General features: G+C 41.4%; 1 protein-coding gene across 6 annotated transcripts in view; it reads left to right on the top strand.

Moving 5' to 3' along the window:
• Nucleotides 1-15,084, top strand: part of srrm3 (serine/arginine repetitive matrix 3) — a 148,093-nt gene that overhangs the window by 105,294 nt on the left and 27,715 nt on the right. For 5 of the 6 annotated variants that reach the window (XM_086309770.1, XM_086309769.1, XM_086309768.1 and 2 more), the window contains 4 exons: nt 5,172-5,273; nt 5,727-5,807; nt 7,671-7,712; nt 8,415-8,483. In XM_086309770.1, the coding sequence (XP_086165896.1) occupies nt 5,172-5,273; nt 5,727-5,807; nt 7,671-7,712; nt 8,415-8,483 (294 nt within the window). The remainder of the gene's footprint in view (nt 1-5,171; nt 5,274-5,726; nt 5,808-7,670; nt 7,713-8,414; nt 8,484-15,084) is intronic. The other variant, XM_086309767.1, reaches the window with a different exon arrangement.

Below are 15,084 nucleotides of genomic sequence, written 5' to 3'. Positions count from 1 at the left end.
CTAACTCCATTAAAATGCTCTAACATGACCAATGAGTCCAGTCCAATTACTCAAATTAGCAGAGGCAGTACTTAGCATTCAGCGATCATCTACAGCGGACCTCATTTAAGCCTTAAAAGTGTGAAATTAATCAGTTCCAAAAAAACAGTCACCCCCATACAGCTGTTATGAAGGTGAGCCAAGATCTTTTTTTTCTCCCCACTATGCTGTAAACATGTCAGTTTCATCACTTCAGTTGGGCATTTTAACAAGAGCGTCGGTGTGAATTGACTCACTTTTACAGCTGCTTAAAGTGGCTCTAAGAGAAACTCTAGTTTTTTGGCTTTATTTCTCTTTCCCAGAGGTTTCTACCTAATACAGTCATGCTAAATATTTTGTATTTGGCTGATGTGGAGTGATGGCATTTTTTTAGAAAAATATTGATGGTAAGGAGGAAGAGTATGCAGCTGCTTCTGAATGTGCACAAGCCTAGTATCCGAACACTTCCTCCAAGGCCAAGCCAATTACATTACCAGAGGCTTGGACTGGAGCCTGCATTTAGTCTGAGAGGCCACACCATCTGGATTTCAAAAGCTAAATAATAAAAATATAGACTTTACAGAGATTTTAGTGAATCTAACCAAAAAATAATACTGCAGGGTATCGATGTGTTTCTGTGTACATGCGTGTCTTCTCAGCTCAGAGTTAAAATGTGAGTTATTTTTGCCTTTTTGCAGTGAAAGTGTGAGTGCCATCAACATGCGGTGCTTACTTAAAATATCATCTATAGTCTATATTCCCTCGCAAACTTTCAACTTCACTTTCTAATGCAAACATCTGAGTCGTCTGACACCCTCTTCTCCTCACTTAATTCTGCTGTTTGAGGCAGATATTTTTGTTGCGCGAGTTCCAATTAAGTTGATTTTTGTAACTCATGTTCAACACAGATGTAATTCTGCTGGTTCTTAGCATCCCTGCTGTGCCTAGTGGTGCTCAGCCAATTAAAGGCCAAAGTCTTCTCAACTAACCACCAGACCCCATTCCCTGTTCGTGTTGGCTCCACTCTCTCCTTCCAGATACTTGACACCAGTGGCGTGTCCAGCAGGGTGGCCTGGGGGGGCACAGTGAGGTGAACAATGAGAGGTGGTGGATTGGCCAGATGCAGGTGGATGTGTAAAAATAACTCAGTTGTTTGGTGGTGGCTATGGCGGGGCTTCCACAGAGGCCAGCAGGTGGATGAGGGAAGGGGAGGGAGGAGGAGAGCCCCGAGGCAGCCGCCAGTCCGAGTGTCAGGTGAACTGAACTTCAGGTAAGAAGTTATGACCTGCAGTCTATCTGGGTTAGATATAAACCAAGTTTAGGTGTAGTTTATTTTCGTTGTGCTGACTTTTTACCGTCAGTTACAATAACTCGTACTGCGTTCTAGCCAGCTTGACGGAGTTTTTATACAGCTGGGTGGGTGCTATGATGTAACTTATAGTGAACTTTATTTTATTCATAAGGTTAGTTAGTAGAGTTGCCAACGGCTCCTTAAAAAAATGGAATGGTCCCTCAATCAGAGAAAATATTACACGTTTCGTATTGAGCTGAGAAGAGATGTAGTTTGTCCTGGTCTTTCGCTATAATGAAAAAAAGACACAAAGCTGGAGTTATTCTGTCATTACGCTGCACAGCTGCCTCTTCTTCTCTCATCCTCTCACCCTCCCTCTCCTGTTGCTACTTCAATCATGAAACTGATCAATGATCAGCTGATCGGCTTTTCTCTCTTGTTTATTTATCGCCCACTTTGTGCCAGAAAGAGGAAACCAGCGGATGTCGCGCTAAACAACAGCTGCACGTTTAAGCTTGATCAGCTGTTGTTAGAATTTATTTAATATTACTTTCTAGTATCAGCTGACGTTTGCTGGAGCCACAGCTGTAAAGCTGCTGGTCATGATGTCGGTTTGGATATGTGGTGAGAGGGAAACATGAAGATGAAACCAGCAGATGTCCTTACTGAATCATCAGAGCTGAACAGGTGATGGAGAAACAGGTTTACCTTTTAGGTGACATGAATGAGTTGGAGGGAAGTTATGAACTGTTTCTGAGAGACAACTTACACCAGGATCCTTTTCTGTGTAGCTGACAGCTGGTAACTGTGCAGGGGCGGGTCTAGGAAAGTTTTGCCAGGGGGCCAGGTAGGGCATTAACAGGGAAAGGGGGGGCACAAAGAAATACTTTTCTTTCTTATTCTCATTTAAAATATCTCGCTTTTATTAAATAATTATCTAAATCTTACAACCAAAGTTTTTATCTGACGTAAAATGTATAGAAATCATACATATACCAACAAGACAGTGTACATCACTGTCACAACAGCATTTGTTTTCATTCAAAGTCTTTATGGCTTTAATACCTGGTGGGCCGGTCTCTAGTCAAAATGCCCGATTTTCTGTCCCAGTCCAGCCCTGCAGGTTAATACTGGCTGTGTCACCATGCCAGCTGACTGTATTTCATCATCAGCCAGTGTTGTTCTTTATCAATATTACCAAAGTTTACCATAAGGCAGCATAGGAAGTATTTACTTGCTTTCAGGTTTTATTCAAATGTTAGTCTTTTCAGTTGTTTCCCCACTTTTTTCCTGTTTCAAAATCAAACACCAGTTTGTGAGAAGATTATCTTCTTTTTTTAACAGGCAGATAAAGTTTTACATTGGAATTGGCTAATTTGTCAATTGTTTGTTACAAATGTACGTATTTTAATATTCAAAAATGTTTTTGCCCAAAACATATGTGCACTATATGTCAGTAAAAATACTATGCAAATATTGATGTCCTTGAATGCTGAGTAAACACTGACAAAGCACTGATTGTATCTCTTGTACTTTATCAACGCAGTATCTAAAAACTTTGCACCGTAGTGGTTAAAATCTCATTCTAATAAGAGTTAAAAGCGCATTCGGTTATTAGGTTTATAGGATTATTGAATTATGGTTAACGGTTGGTAGAATTTTTTTTTAAACATTATCTGCCAATTACATCTGCCACCCTTCTCCAAATCTGTGCCCCTACCTGGCCCCCCCAACAAAAATTTTCTAGACACGCCACTGCTTGACACAACTTATTTGTTTTTTTCTTCTACATCACTGTTCCGTTTTATCCAAATTTATATCACACCTTTGTCTGATTATACATTCCTTTTTTATCTCTTACCTATTAATAAAGGAGGCATGGTGTCGCGCAGAGAACCTCTGTTGTCTTCGCTAAAGACAGTGCTCCCATGTGTTACATATGTGTGTAGGGGGCGAAAGCGTCATAACACCCAGAATATGACATGCTGAGTGTGTTATAATAGTTTGAGCTGATAAACTCTGGGAGTTGTGACAGCATGAAGGGAAAAAAAGAGTCAGTATGGTGTGGGGTTTTTTTGTTTTAACATCACACGTGGCAAGGTCACATTTGGCAGACCAGAAGAGGCACCTAAGAGGGAAGAGGGTAGTGAGGCCAAGAGGAAGAAAGGAGGCTCCAGCCATCTGTCAATACATACAATGCAATGTGTGATAAACAAGTCTGAAGATATGAATCCCACAAGCTGGTCTGTAAGAGATTGAGAGCTAATGATATTCTCATTGCTGCAGTGAGGGAAAATTGCAACTGTCGGTATAGAACTCAAGTTGCATTTGATTTTTAGTTTTATTTTTTTGTCGTGTAATAGAGTCGGTTTATTTTTCTTGCTTTTGTTTTTGTTCCTTTAAAATTTAATGCTATTTACCATATGGGTAGGTGGAATGTTTCTAGCCTCACCAAAGGACGGCACCACTGATCTGTCATCTGGGTCATTTTTATAAATGCGCATTAGATTAGAATGACATTTTTGTACATCTGTTCATAGCTTCTAGAGGATGAACACCGTTGACTTCTCTCTAGTGGTAGCCTGACATTTATAGTTTTTTTGAGAGGGAATGCATTGGTATAAAACTTCCTATACAGTTGTTGTTTCATCAGGATTTATTAGGCTATAAACACCCCCTGACTTTCTGTCTATCACTTTAAGGGCTTAAAATAAGCGCTTCCCTTAAGACTTTCTACTTGCAATAAGGCTATGTTAAAAATCAGTCGGGCCATGCCTGTAAAGCTAATTTTCATTCATCTTGGTGTTACTTTGTGATCAGAGCATTTTACCAATTTGAGCTGAACCCATAAATCCAAGATATGATTAATACATTCAGAAAATTTAATAAATAATTTAGCATTTTCTTTCTGCTGCTACCTTATTTAACCCTACTGGGTTACCAGAGTGGAAGATTGACGTCTATGATTTGGTACAGATTTTACACCAGATGTCTTTCCATACACTTGTGTTGCATAATTTCTTAACACAGAGCCACTAAATACAGTAAATCATTTAGGAAAAGTGTCACATTTCACCAATTGTCCTCTAGAGGGCGTTGATGAGTGGCTGTTTTACCAGCATAATGTCCCTCTTACTGTGTTTGTTGGTCACAATTAAAGTTTCTCTTGGCTGTCCATGTACAGTGAAGCATTCCTACTATTTGAAAAATAAAATGTCTGCTATACTTCAGCATATTAATCGCCATTTTGATGTATAACAATGACAGTGTTTTTTTCCCCCTTTGGCTCAGACTACAATCTTTAAAGGTAAAAAGAAAATCTCTTTGCAAGAAAATCCCTAAACAAATGTGATAATTGTATTAAAAATGTAAAGTTCTCGAATATTGACATCAGATTAGTATAGTATGGTAGTATGATAGTCTTCAGACTTGTTACTCCTCTTTCCTGAGGTTCTTTCAAACAGTGAGCAGCTGCCATCATCAATGTTCTCTCAGCTTCCTTAAACCCTGGCAGCCTGCACACCACATGCTGCTGCTATCCACTATCCACCTGGTATAAATCCATCACTTGGCTAAATTGATTAGGTTGTATGTTTAAAAAAATATTTATAAATATGACACAAGTCGGCTTTGTTTATTTTAATTGTTTAATGTCCCCACATGCTGAAAATGATGTTGCTCAGTTCTTCTTTTCATCCTTTTTCCTGTGATTGCCATGGTCACACACACCCAGCTAAGATGGCAAATATAAAAAGTTAATTATGAAGAAGCCCCACACAGATGTTGCTGTTGTTTGTCTGCATGTTTTCACTGAAGACAATGAAGACACACTGTTCACCACAATCTCTTCATGTGTTTTCAGGGTCAACCACCTGCACTATCCCCCTGATGGGTATGAAGAGGACCCTGAAGTGATTGGCTATGAAGATGGAGATTATGGGCATGACTACCATGGTGACAACAGGTATGTTCAAGGATGTGTTAAATCAGCTGTCTGTCGTCCCTGTCACATGGCTTGTGGGTGTTTCCTCCAAATGTAAACACAAAAAAAATCTTAAAATATCACCCACAGTGCATGTGGCGTGAGGTAGGCAGCAATTATTATTTATATATGAAAACTGTTACATAGATGGTCATTTAGACTGTACTCTGTGTGTGTGTGTGCGTGTCGCTTCATAGACAAGATTAAGTGTCATTTCCTCAAAGTGATTTCCTGTTTGGATGGTAAGATGTATTGTATAGATATTGTGTTATGAATGAAATGAGAAAATGAGAAAATATACACTTATCATTCCTGTTATCGGCAAAGCATCGGCAAATAACTGTAATCAGAAATTGAAAACTGGAGATGATTATAATAGCAATCGCTTGTAAATGATTTATGCTCCCCCTAACTCTCTTGATGCGGCCAATTCAGGGTGAAGAGGAAATCAAGCAGCTCACATTCCCCTCGTCCAAAGAAAAGGAAGAAGAAGAAATCTGGCCGTCGAAGGAGTCGGTGAGTGGAATAGAATAGAGTAGAATAGCTAGGGCTGGGTATCGTCACTGATTTCTAGAATCGATTCAATTCCGATTCACAAGGTCCCAAATCGATTCGATCCACGATTCGATTTAATTCGATTCGATTCGATTCGATTCGATTTAAATCTGGGAAATTTTGACAGTCAGAAGTATAATTCAGATCAGAACATTTACATATTTTTGTATCTATAAAAAGGAAGCTGACACTCGCAAGACTTTATCCAAGGTGTGAGCATCACAGCAGATGCCTTTGTGTCAAAGTAGCTGAAGATAAAACACAGAAAAACATGAAGGTGATTTTCCTGGTCTGGGATTTTATAAAAATATTCTGCAGTACATCAAAAACGAAAGAAAACCATTAATTAGTGAACATTACCTCTGACGTTACAGCGGTTTTATTAGACACACGGCTAAGCATTTTGCATTTTGAATAATATTAAAAAGTTTAAATTTGTTCAGTATTGAACAGCAGAAATGAGGTTTTCTTTTCGGAAGAATGTAAAAGGGAAAAAAACAGCGGCCGACAGCGCTGTAAACAACAGTAGACTTGTGCGTAACAAGCAAGCGAATAATGAAGAAAGGGAAAGTGTTCGAGAGAGAGAGAGAGGGGGGAGGGGGAGGGAGAGAGGGAGAGAGAGAGAGCTGCGCATCGCAATGGAAGCAAAACAGTAAAAGAGTGAATTCATGACGATGTTTATGTGAAGCGTTTGGATCTTCTTTTGCTGCTGGTTCGGTCAATATTGTTTGGAGAGAGATCAAACTAACAGCTTTAGAATCAGCGCATAAAGGGCGTGAACACAAAGCGCGGACCCGGATCAGCGAGCTGTCGGCTTTCAGCCCCGACTGTGAGAAAGGCGACATCTAACTGATTCTGATCCGCGGGTCGCGCTGTGTGTTTAAGTCTATGTGCAGAATCCCTGTACCTGCTCTCATTTACTGTTTGGTGGTTCTTGAAATTTTGTGAGATGTCACCAGAGATTCTGGCATTTCGGACAAAATAAATTTATATTAAAAAATCGATTCAGGATTTTAATGAATCGATTTTACGTTATCCAAGCCAGAATCGATTTTAATCGATGAATCGATTATAAAAACCCACCCCTAAGAATAGCCTTTATTGTCATTGTACAGAGTACAACGAAATTGGAGTGCCGCTCCCTTGGTGCAAGTTTCAATAATAAATATAAATGTAAAATATAAAAAGTACAAAAAAAAAACAAAAAAACCCAATCGTAAGTACTCAAACAATAGTATGTACAATATATACAGGATAGCAGCATTAATATAATGACAGTATGAATAGCAGCATAATATAATGACAGTGACGGTATGGAATAGGTTCAATTGTTTTTGTGCTTATTTACTACGGTGATAGCTCTGGGAAAGGAGCTATCCCTGAATCTGTTTGTCCTGGTTTTATGTGACCTGTATCGTCGGCCTGACGGTAATAGTTCAAACAGTTGATTGCTGGGGTGAGAGTAGTCCTTGATGAAATTGCCAGCTCTGCTGAGGTACCGAGAGTTTGCAGTGACCTCCAGGCTGGGCAGAGAGCAGCCAGTGATCTTCTGGGCTGTGTTGATGATCCTCTGCAGTACTTTCCTGTCCGCAGCTGAGCACCCTGCATACCATGATGTTATGCCGTACGTTAGGATGCTCTCTATGGTGGCTCTGTAAAATGTCACCAGCAGCCTCTCCTCCAGGTTGTTCCTCCTGAGCACTCTCAGAAAGCGGAGACCCTGCTGGGCCTTTTTAACCACCACCGTGGTATTTGCAGTCCAGGAGAGGTCATCAGAGATGTGCACGCCCAGAAACCTCTGACAGACTGTGGTCTATTTGTCAGGAAGTCCTTGATCCAGAGGCAGATGGGGGTGGAGAGTCCCAGGTGAGACAGTTTCTGGACCAGGATCTCCGGGATGATATGATTGAATGCTGAACTAAAGTCCAGGAAGAGCATTCTCACATAGCTTCATCAGTCCTAGATGTTATTGCTTCTGTAGTTGGTAATGTGATTGATCCCCTGCCACATTTTTCTGGGGTCATTGTCAGCAAAGTGATCTTCAATCCTCCTCCTATAGGCAGCCTTAGCTTTCCTGATGGAAACAGCTTCCACTGATCGCTGATGAAGTGGTTCGATTTTGCTCTGTTTTCCTTTTTTTTTTTCCTTTCGCCAGCTCCGCTGACAGAATAATTACACTGGTGGTTTTGTAAAACGGAATTCCAATTATTTTGGTGTGAGTATCACAAATGAGCCATCAGATATCGCGACTGTGCATGGGGGTGGGGAGCCATTAGCAAAGCACACCCTCATCTCCCATTTTCTTTTGACAAGGTCAGGAAAAGAGGGGGAGCAAGATTGAAATGAAGAGACACAGAGGCATTAGAGAGCAGCCACAATAAAAGGAGAAAGGCAGAGGGATGAATAGAGCTGAGAGAGAAATCAGCTGAGCCACTATAAGATGATACCTTTGCTCATAATGACCCTATCTGAGGGGTAATGTAATGCAGTTGAGTGAAAAGCCACAGTTTAACATCTATCTGAGGTTCACTTAGCAGTCACGTCATGTATCCTTCTCTCTATCAACAGGTTTGGCAGCTTCTCACCCACTCACAGAGAGAAGAAGAAAAAGAGTGGGAAGAAACACAAGCGAGACCGGTGAGTGCGCACATGCACGCGCACGTGTGTGTGTGTGTTTGCGTGTGTGTGCAAAGGTAAAGAATCTGGATTTTGAAGGCTTTGATCAACAGTTCGCCTTGTGATGAAGCATTTTCAGCACTGTAGTTCATTTATCCGAAATATTAAAGGAAAAGGGAAAGGTGAAAATGAGGCTTGGAAGAGACCCCAAAAGCAAGCGCTCATCAACAAAAACTCTAGGTGCCTTGGGATATCATAACAGCAATAAGCAGTGGTAGAGTGGCCTCTTCCTCCTCTGGTTTCCCTCATTCTCTGCCTGACTCAAGGGGAAATGGGCTAAATGTGTTGCTCTAATAACCCAGTCTGTATGATGGGGCGCACAACTCAAGAAAAATGAGCCTCTTACTAAATTGCTGAGCATCACTGCGCTGCCCTGCTCTGCTTTCCCTCCTCCATCCATCCACTCTCATCCCATTTCCCCCATGTCCTCTCTACTCATTGCCGCGCCTCCGTTTCAGCCTCACAGCAAGGATGTTCTGCATTGCAGGTGCTGCTGATATCAGAATGCCTAGAACAAGGAAGCAGGAGGGCGACATACAACGTTCCTCCAAAGAGACATCCTCCTCTGATGCTCTTCTTTAAGATGCAGATTAGGAAGGGGAGGGGGGAGATTATACGCAGTCCTGTCCTGCTAACATTTCGCTGGTCTTTGTTTCTTTAAAATAGCAGCGGGTTGATCTCAGGCCATTTGGGTGCATATTTGTCTCATAGCTATACTGTTTATGCCCTTGTGATAAACGTTGTGCCGTGGCGAGGGATTCAGCTGTCACCAGAGCTTGTGACAGAGGAGGAGAAGAATGTCCTCTCCAGAATAACACCTCATACACAACAGTCCCTACCTGAGGCCCTTCGGTGGGGAAGCATGGGTTGTCACGAGGGCCACAGCTCTCAGTCACATACCAGCCACATTTATTACTGTGACAGCTTTATTACTCCTCCTTTTTCAGAGCATCAACAAAGTGCTCCCTCCCACTCTGTGCTGCATGCTGTAGGTGTGTCAAACAGCATGGGAGATGTAGGGCTCTTCAGGAAAATAACTTGCACAGGCCGGCCTGAGTAATCACCATGGAAACTGCAATGAGGGTGAAAAGTGATAGGAAGGTGATGTGTCAGTCCTGTGCTGAAGACTGAGGAATAGCCCATATCCTGCTTATTATGTTAAAGGGGCTTGGCCAATAAGTGTGGCTTTATTGTAGGGAGCAGCATGTTCTACTAAGTGTGATGACCAACACATGTAAAGTACAGAACTGCTGTTAGAGCTCCCTGCAGATGTTGCTGCACATATAGATGCATGTGATCCAGAGTGCATTGTTTGCTGAAATATCCCACCCCTTACCTTCCAGGAACATTTCTTACAGTCTTTTGTTGGTAAAGTTGATAAGACCAGGCCTGACATCACTCCCCTGCCTTTGCAGGGCTCTAGACTAACTTTTTGCCATGGGCGTACCGGTATGCCTAACTTTTTAAAGTTAGGCGTACGGGCACAAAAGTTAGGCGCACACAAATTTTATAATAATTTATATAATATATGTTTTTCTGGATACACTGTGCTTTTACAGCATTCAAAGACTGATGACACCGTGACAGAGCACTGGCTATGAATTTCAGAAGGATCAGGCCTTAACTTAACAGAAAAGTTAGCAATAGTTCTTTTCCTATTACAGCTACATCCACTTCTGTGGTGCCTAGGCTGCTCACTAGGGCTGGGTATCATCACTGATTTCTATAATCCATTCGATTCCGGTTTTCAAAGTCCCGATTCGATTCAACTTAGCCCCAGACAGTCAGAAATATTATAATTCTGATCATTTATCAGTACTGACTTCATCAGAATTGTGAACATCACAGCAGATGCCTTTGTGTGAAAGTAACTGAGAATAAAACACAGAAAAACATGAAGGAGATTTTCCTGGTCTGGCTTTTTATAGCAGATAACCTTAAAAATATTCTACAATGTTCTGCATATAAAGTTTAAATTTCTTCAGTATTGAACAACAGAAAAAATAAGCTTTCTTGTCCGAAGTCATTTAAGTGAAAAAAAGAAAAAGAAAAGAAAAAGACAGCAGCCGACAGCGCTGTAAACAACGGTAGACTGGTGGGTAATAAGCGAATGAATAATACAGAAAACAGAGATTGGAGACGGGAAACTGTTCTTGAAGTACAGAGATAGATAGAGAGAGAGCTAGCTGTGCATGAAGTGTGATTTTAATAGTCGTGGAAGCAAAACAGCAAAATTCATGACGACATTGATCAAATGTGAAGCGCAGTTTGCTGCTTCTTTTGCTGCTGGCTCGGTGAATTATGGTTGGAGAGACAAAACCTGCAGCTCAGAATCGGCGCAAAAAGACGCAATCACAGCGGACCGGACGCATCAGAATCGCTAAGCTCCGACAGCGTGTCCGTCTACGGGCCGTCGGGTGAGAAAGCCGAGAAAGACAAAGTTGATTCTGATGCGTCGGTCCGTTCTGTGTTTACGTCTTTGTGTGGTATCCGTGTACCTGCTCTCGTTTGCTGTTTGGTTGTTGTTGAAATGGTTTTGTGAGCTTTAATCTGAGAATCTGGCATTTCTGGCAAAACACAGTTATGTTTAAAAGTCGATTCAGGATTTAATGAATTGATATCGCTTTATTCAAGCTACTCACCTCCCACTTCCACCTGCACTTTCAACTGGACCACGGCCAATCAGGGAGGTCCCGCCCCTTACTATCTCTGATTGGTTTAGTCCACGATAGGGGCAAAATGTGTGTCTGTTGTTGACCACAGGGAAGGTTGCAGATTTTATTTTATTTTTTTGCTACCCAAACAGTTGGTCGCACAGGTGCAACCAAATTTTTTTTTTAGTCGCACCACTGAAAATTTTGGTCACATTTGCGACCAAATTGGTCGCACTCTAGAGCCCTGCTTTGATCCCTCTGTCCCACATTTTCTGCTGTTTTTGACCATTTCTTTCTTTCTCTACTTTGGCTGAAGTGAAGCCCAGTCTGTGGTCCTGAAACAACCATTCAAAGAGGTCTTTGACACTTGGGCCTAGTGTGCTATTCATAATTAACAGCTGTCTACTGGCAGCCAGTTTTATTTTATTTATTTATTTTTTGATAACTTTATTTATGATTTTCCAATGTGACAAAAATACAGAAAAATATAACTGGAATTGCGATTACAAACATTGCCATTGTGAAACTGGTTGTGCCACGCAGGAAAATGTATAATGTATGGACACAAACAAGAAATACTACCATGTGAACAAGGCAGAAAACACCAAAAAGCAAACAAACAAACAAAAATAAAATAAATAAAGGGGGGAGGGGGGGCTGCATTGTGTGCAGTTCTTGTTGGCTTGCTACAGATAGTAGGTGGCTTCAAAGAAAAAAAAACCCCACAGATAAAAGCAGTAATACTTCAGTAAATCACAACTTCTCCACATATTCAATAAAGGATGACCAGGTTTTGTAGTATTTACTTTGAGACCCTCTCAAACTGTATCTCAAATGCTCTATCTACCTCTCTACCCACTGAACAAACACTGGTAGATCGGAATCCTTCCACTTAAGAAGAATTAGACTGCGTGCCAGGAGAGATGAGAAAGCCACTCCATACATTTAATAAGAAGCTATACCGTGTTGGTTTAGGAGGACACCAAATATGTGCTTCATATGTGTTTTCCCACACACATGAAAAAGCTTTAAAAACTAATTCCCAGAACCGGTTCAAATCAGAGCAGGTCCAGAACATATGGCTCATAGTAGCAGGTGATTGCTTGCACCTCGGGCATCCATTATCAGAGGTATTGTATATTTTGGCTAGTTTAGCTTTGGTTAGGTACGCCCGGTGAAGGATTTTAAACTGTATTATACAATGCCGTATACAGATTGAGGATTCATGGATCCTGCTAACACTAAGGTCCCATAGGTCGTCTGAGATCTGGAGGTTTAAGTCCAGTTCCCATGCGTTTCTGGCTTTGGACACAGAGTCTGCCTTTGTATGCTGCAATGTGCTATATATTTGAGAGATATGGCCTCTAGCAATAGGTCGAAATTGTAGACAGTCCTCAAAGTGGACAGTCAATAGGTAGACTTGGATAAGAAGTGAAGTCTTTCCAGTAGCTCACGTTGGTCTCGTGGGAGTATCTATGTTCCCCAAGAAGGAGTCAGCCTCTGAATTATCAGTGCGGGAAGTATAGAGATCCTGATAAAATAGCTTAATTCTGTCAGGGTGTGTTACCTCCTGACCGGAGTATAACTGTATGTCAGGTATAGATTGGGCTGTGGCGGATTGACAAAGCTGATGTGAAAGATATCTACCTGCTTTTTCACCATGCTCGTATATATGATATCTTGATCTAAGAAAGAGCTTCTCAGTTTCTTTAATTGAGAGGGTGTCAAATTCAGACTGCAGCAGTACCTTCTGCTTATATAAATCAGCGGTTGGACAGGTAACATATTGTGTGTCAATGTTTGCTATGAGCTCTGTCAGTTCTCGAAGCTGTTCGTTTCGCTTTTTATTCTTATAAGACGCAAAATAAATAATTTGGCCCCGCAGATATGCCTTTAGCGACTCCCAAATTATAGATTTTGAAACATCTGGAGTGTTATTCGTTTCTAGAAAAACTCAATGTGGTACTCAATGAACTTGCAAAACTCCTCATCTGACATTAATGCTAAGTCAAATTTCCAGAAACGCTGCCTTGTGCACACATTTGAAAATGAGATATCAACCTGTACTGGTGCATGATGTGAAATTACAATTGCATGTTATTTACACATGGTGACCCTTGGGATAAGGAAATTATCCAAAAGAAAATAATCAATCCTCGAATACAAATGATGCACAGGGGAGAAGAAGAATAGTATTTTGCTAAGGGCTCAGTGATACGCAGTGGATCTGAAATACCATAGTTTTGAAGAAATGTATTCAGAACGGACACTGATCTGGAGGTCCGAGTAGACTGATGTGGCTTAGACCTGTCAAGGTTGGGATCGAATACCAGATTCAAATCCCCACCAGGTGATGCGTATTTAAATCTGGCAGCAGGCCAATCAGTCTTAATAAAAATTGTGGATTGTCCCAAGTTGGTGCATAAGTATTCACCAAAATAACTGGAGTGTTGTGGAGCCTGCCAGTAACTATCAGAAAGCGACCATTTGAAGTGATGAAAGGAAAATGTTTTCTAACAAAAATGGCAACCCACCGCGATTTAGAGTTAAATGCAGAATGGTAGACCTGGGAGACCCAACTTTCTGTCAACCTATTGCTTTGCGTGGAGCGCAGATGTGTCTCCTGTAGAAAGACAATGTCTGGTTTGAAAGTCGACAGATGAGTGAATATCCTTTTACGCTTTTTAAAATTATTCAGACCTTCTACATTCCATGTTATAAATCAGAATCAGGTGTAGTTGCAGTTGTAGTTTGGTTATATAGCCATATTCATACTTTCAAGACAGTCATGACAAGCAAGCCGAATAATAATTTGGAGTAAGTATACACACAAAACTGCAGCCAACAAGAAAAAGGAAAAACCCAGAGTAACTATACAGGGAGTGCAGAATTATTAGGCAAATGAGTATTTTGTCCACATCATCCTCTTCATGCATGTTGTCTTACTCCAAGCTGTATAGGCTCGAAAGCCTACTACCAATTAAGCATATTAGGTGATGTGCATCTCTGTAATGAGAAGGGGTGTGGTCTAATGACATCAACACCCTATATCAGGTGTGCATAATTATTAAGCAATGTCCTTTCCTTTGGCAAAATGGGTCAAAAGAAGGACTTGACGGTTTAAAAAAGTTAGAAATAGTGAGATATCTTGCAGAGGGATGCAGCAGTCTCAAAATTGCTTCTGAAGCTTCTGAAGCGTGATCATCGAACAATCAAGCGTTTCATTCAAAATAGTCAACAGGGTCGCAAGAAGCGTGTGGAAAAACTAAGGCGCAAAATAACTGCCCATGAACTGAGAAAAGTCAAGCGTGCAGCTGCCAAGATGCCACTTGCCACCAGTTTGGCCATATTTCAGAGCTGCAACATCACTGGAGTGCCCAAAAGCACAAGGTGTGCAATACTCAGAGACATGGCCAAGGTAAGAAAGGCTGAAAGACGACCACCACTGAACAAGACACACAAGCTGAAACGTCAAGACTGGGCCAAGAAATATCTCAAGACTGGTTTTTCTAAGGTTTTATGGACTGATGAAATGAGAGTGAGTCTTGATGGGCCAGATGGATGGGCCCGTGGCTGGATTGGTAAAGGGCAGAGAGCTCCAGTCCAACTCAGACGCCAGCAAGGTGGAGGTGGAGTACTGGTTTGGGCTGGTATCATCAAAGATGAGCTTGTGGGGCCTTTTCAGGTTGAGGATGGAGTCAAGCTCAACTCCCAGTCCTACTGCCAGTTTCTGGAAGACACCTTCTTCAAGCAGTGGTACAGGAAGAAGTCTGCATCCTTCAAGAAAAACATGATTTTCATGCAGGACAATGCTCCATCACACGCGTCCAAGTACTCCACAGCGTGGCTGGCAAGAAAGGGTATAAAAGAAGAAAAACTAATGACATGGCCACCTTGTTCACCTGATC

The sequence above is a fragment of the Aulonocara sp. 'chitande type north' Nkhata Bay genome, linkage group LG10 (assembly GCF_057382095.1).
Source record: "Aulonocara sp. 'chitande type north' Nkhata Bay isolate Kocher_YH1m ecotype deep benthic linkage group LG10, A_spYH_male_GT1.1, whole genome shotgun sequence".
NCBI classification, from domain to species: Eukaryota; Metazoa; Chordata; class Actinopteri; order Cichliformes; family Cichlidae; genus Aulonocara; species Aulonocara sp. 'chitande type north' Nkhata Bay.
Note: the sequence above shows the minus strand (reverse complement) of the source record. Positions and strands in the feature narration are given on the sequence as shown.